This window comes from Octodon degus, unplaced genomic scaffold (assembly GCF_000260255.1).
Source record: "Octodon degus isolate 3935 unplaced genomic scaffold, OctDeg1.0 scaffold00098, whole genome shotgun sequence".
NCBI lineage: Eukaryota > Metazoa > Chordata > Mammalia > Rodentia > Octodontidae > Octodon > Octodon degus.
This window is the reverse complement of record NW_004524674.1, coordinates 1,261,362-1,265,977: the sequence shown is the minus strand read 5'-3', so window position 1 is coordinate 1,265,977 and position 4,616 is coordinate 1,261,362. Positions and strand designations below refer to the sequence as shown.

Sequence of the window (4,616 nt, the reverse complement as noted above, 5' to 3'; positions counted from 1 at the left end):
TTCCTCCCCTGAGACTCCCGAGTAGCTGGGATTACAGGTGTGCACCACAGTGCCAGGCTGCAATCTCTTTAGACACAACCCACCAGAAAACAGCTTCTTAAGCCAAGAAGCAGGGCTACCAGTAGCACCTCCCCTCCCTCACGGTTGTCAAAGTCCACTCTGAGGCAATAGACCTTGATGCCACCATCTCCACCTCCCACCCAGAGACAATTCTTCTCCAGTTCAGTAACAGTGCCACAGTCTACCCAGTTATATGGGTCCCAAACTTGGTATCTTTTTCTATTGCTTTCCCCTGATGCCCAAATCTGACCAGCTCCCAATTAGCCCAAGTCTGACCCATTCTCAAACCACTGTCCTGGACTTAGTCTTCCAACTCCTATCCTCACAGGCATGACCCATCCCCCACACAGCCCCAGGTAATCTTAAAAATGTAAACCTGAGGTGAAACCCTTAGGGAGGATGACCTCTCATCACACTCAGAATGAAATCCAAACTCCTAGTGCCGCCCTGGGGTCCCACACAACCTTGCTTCTCTGGCTGTCCTGCCAGTCTCTTCCTCTTCATCTCTGGAGCCTTTGTAGCTGCATTGTCCTCAGCCTGGCTTTTGTCCCTCTTAGCATAGATCTTTGCTCCAGGGGAAGATGTCTCCTCCTTGTCACTCAGCTCTCAGCTCACCTGTCATCAGGGTGACCACCCCCTCACATCAGTATGCCAGGACCAGTGTGGTGGCACAGGTTGTGACCCCAACACTCTGGAGGCTGAGGCAGAAGGAGTGCCAAGAGACCAGCCTGGGCTACAAAGTGAGTTTAAAGCCAGCCTGAAATGCACAGCGAAAGCCTGCCTCAAAAGAAAGAAGAAAAAAGAAAAAAATCTAAATCAAATCAGAACCTTATTGTTAATTTCCTTTCTGATTAGTTGTAAAATTTTCACTAGGTGATGTTTGTTTTTCAAAATTTAAAATGTTTTCTTTGACCCCCTCCATTCCATTATTATTGTTATCATTATTATTGTTTATCATTTTGAGACAGGGTCCTTGCACTCCAGGCTGATCTTGTGCTCACTTTGTAGCCCAGGATGGTCTTGAACTTGCAACAATCCTCCTGTCTCAGCCTCCTGAGTGCTGGGATTACAGGCATGTGCCAGGACTCCCAGCTTTTGGCCCTTCTATTTATTATCTTCATAATTATTACTTTGCAACTGTATTTGGCTACTTGTTCATCCACCGTCTACCCCCACTAGAAAAGGAGTCCGTGTAAGCAATGCCTGGCTCAGCACAGCCCCAAGCACACAGGAGGGGCTCAATAATTCCTAAATCAATAATTTCTGAATGCCTCACTGTTGGGGAGCTCAGGGGCCGATCTGGCAGATTTGGGCCGAGATAGATCACTCGCCTTCACCTGAATTTGTTTTACAAGGCGGACCATCAGGAACTCCCTGGGTGGAGTATAAAGACATATTCTATAATCCTGGGGGCTAAGTCCGCTGCGGCAACCCGGTTTTTCCACCTAGTAAGGGCAAAAAGGCGTGTCTCAATGGCTCCGCCCCCGGCCGAGCCCGGCCCCACCCCCAGACGACGGGATCCAGCGAGCATGCGCGGCGCTCTGACCCGGAAGTGGCTCTCTCCCGAGCCCACGTGTTTCGCGCAGCATGGCGGAGATGGGGAGTGCTGAAGTGGCGGAGCCTGCGCCTGCTGGAGGGGCGACGTCTGCCGATCGCCATGGCCTGCTGGAGCACAGCCGCGAGTTCTTGGACTTCTTCTGGGACATTGCAAAGCCGCACCAGCAGACGCGGCTGGAGGCCACGGAGAAGCTGTTGGCGTACCTGAGAGCGAGGCCCGAGGCATGGTGATGGGCCTTGGGGCAGGGCGCCGCCGAGATCCAGGCCGAGAAGTGGCGACGGGTCCTGGGACTTGGGACAGGGGCTCGCTGTCGCTACTCTAGATGCCAAGGAGGGTAAGGGTGGGCCCTTTTTTGTTACCGTCTAACATGCGGCATTCTTTTGATTGCCCAGGGATCCGAGATGAAGTATGCTCTGAAGCGTCTCGTCACAGGGCTGGGAGTGGGGCGAGAAACCGCGCGGCCCTGCTACAGTATGGCTCTGGCACAGGTGAGACGTTGCTGCCCACAGGGACCCAGCCGTGCGGGGATGGGGTGGGGAGGGTCTCAGCTTTAAGGGAGGGGCAGCGTGAGGGAGAAGACGGAGCAGATGGGAGGCCGCCGCAGGAGTGTGAGAAAGTGCGTGGGCAAGATCCGTCTACACAGGCTGTTGGAGAGGGAATTTGAGCAAGTTTCCTTTTCCATGCCAGTCTAGAGCAGTGATGGTGAACCTGTGGCCCTCGAGCTGCCGCGGGCACCCAAAGAAAGCCCTCTCTGTTGCCAGGCTAGCCAGATCGTCCTAGTCACCAGGCCTTGGATAACACAGTGCAATTTGGGATAGCACACTGGCACCTTGCAATAAATAATTGCGTTTTAGGTACTTGGTCTCTAAAAGGTTGGTCTTCACTGACCCAGAGGTAGCTCAGGCTGTTTAGATAGGGTAGATTGTCTGAGGATCTTGTAGCGGTGAAGCTGCTACAAGTCCTGCAAGTATGCACTCTGATGAGCATAGGTGATAACTGCAAAATCTTTGGTAGAGATGGGGCGGGGAAACAAGATTCCATTACATTTGAAAGGTGGCATCCCATCAGCACTACTCAGAGGGTTGTAAGCTTCACAGGCATCCTTGGGGTGGGAATAGGGATTCAAGGCTTCCTGGGTGATTAAAGCCAGGCATGATGGTGCACACACCTGTAATCCCAGCTTGTGGGAGGTTAAGACAATTGCTGATTTGACTCCCAAGCTGAACAGCTTAGCAAATCTCGTCTCAAAATAAGAAATCAGGGATGAGGTTGCAGCTCAGCACTCCATGGAGTGAATCTGCAATACCAGGAAAGACGGAATAGTTAAGGTCTGACAGCCTATGGCTGAGCCACTGCCTTGAACCCCCCTTTCTCTTGCCACTGCTTCTGGCAGTTATTACAGTCTTTTGAAGACATCTCCCTGTGCAGCATCCTGGAACAGGTACAAGAAAAATATGCACTGAATACTGCAAAAAAGGTGAGCATGGCCTCAGGGCTACCAGCTCTGGTGGTGGAGGTTGGGCAGTGCTTGGGCCTTTCTTACTGTCCCTAAAATCTTTTCCTAGACGATGATAAGACCTGTTCTCTTTGCAAATCTGTTTGGAGTGCTGGCCCTGTTTCAATCAGGCCGACTAATGAAGGTAGGGGCTCTGAGGTGCAAGAGCCACTGGGCTGGCTTAGGAATGGGGTACAGTAGCATGCTCTGCTCATACCTTCTACTCTCTGTGGGTACAAGGACCAGAAGGCCCTGATGAAATCGGTGAAGCTGCTACAAGTCCTGAGCCACCACTACAACCACTTACAGGGGCAGCCCATGAAGGCCCTGGTGGACATCCTTTCTGAGGTACGGGCTCACTTGCTGCACTGAGCACAGTTCTATAGAATCATAAAAGTGTATGCACAGTTGGAAATTTTTCAATACCTGTATTTTAAAAAGGGGGGATAGTTGGGAGACATTTTAATGTAGTGTGTCTAAAATTCTGTCTTGAAAAGGCAGGCCAAATAGCTCAGCAGATTAAAGCGCCTGCAAGCAAGCACAGGGGCCGGGGTTTGATCCCCGGGGCCTGCTGCACCGGCTCCAACCCCTTAAGAGGGCAATTGAGACTGGGCATGGTGGCATGTGCCTGTGATCTCAGCTTTTGGGAGGCTATAAACAGGCAGATCACTACAAATCCGATCTAGTAGTGAGACCCTGAACACCCTGTAGACCCTTCCCTAAAATACCCCCAAAAATAATAATTTTTAAAAAATACTATCTTTTGCATGGAATTGTTGTAAAGAGTTGTTAAGGTGGCGCACACTTGTAGTCCCAGCACTCAATAGGCTGAAGCAGGAGAATGGCCATGAGTTCAAGGCCAGCCTGAGCTACATAGGAAGACACTGTCTTGAAAAGAAAAAAACAAAAAAAATCTGAAATCTAGTGTGTATTTTGTTCTCACACCTCAGTAGCCCTGTGTAGCCAATGGCTTCCACATCGTGAGTACAGGTCTAGGACAGTGCCCGGCACTGGCACGTGTGTTAAACATCTTTGCATTTTTATTTTGATCAGGGCTGGCCCTTGTGGGCCTCCGCTGCTCTGCTTGGGTAACAGGCTTGTATCTGGAATATGTGCCACTGAAGAAAAGAGCAGGGGCTACCATGTGCACAGTCTTTCAGGCTTGGCCTCAAAGCTAAAAGGACTTGAATTAAAACCCTAGAATTCCACTTAGGAGTCCTTGTATAGGAAATGGGCTTGTCACCAGGCATGTTGGCACACACCCGTAACTCCAGCACTTCAGAGGCCAAGGCAGGAAGATTGCCAAGAGTTCAGCAAGAATTACAGAGTGTACTTTTATCTTGAAAAAAGAAAGGGGCCTGTCCTGTAAGAAACCAAAAAATACTAATTAAAAGAACAGGGCTGGTGAGATGGCTCAGTGTTCTAAAGCACCTACTTAGAACAAGCTTAGCAAGGCACTGGGACCGCGGTTCAATCCCCCAGCACCACATGCCAGCCAGCCCC

At 50.7% G+C, this 4,616-nt stretch overlaps 1 protein-coding gene across 2 annotated transcripts in view; it reads left to right on the top strand.

Annotated features, from left to right (window-relative positions):
• Positions 1-1,600: 1,600 nt before the first annotated feature.
• The window catches only part of Mybbp1a (MYB binding protein 1a), a 14,491-nt gene continuing 11,475 nt past the window's right edge, over positions 1,601-4,616 (top strand). For both annotated transcript variants that reach the window (XM_023723224.1, XM_004638299.2), the window contains exons 1-5: positions 1,601-1,839; positions 2,011-2,106; positions 3,012-3,095; positions 3,184-3,258; positions 3,354-3,461. In XM_023723224.1, coding sequence (XP_023578992.1) covers positions 1,648-1,839; positions 2,011-2,106; positions 3,012-3,095; positions 3,184-3,258; positions 3,354-3,461 — 555 coding nt within the window. In that variant the 5' untranslated portion in view covers positions 1,601-1,647. The remainder of the gene's footprint in view (positions 1,840-2,010; positions 2,107-3,011; positions 3,096-3,183; positions 3,259-3,353; positions 3,462-4,616) is intronic.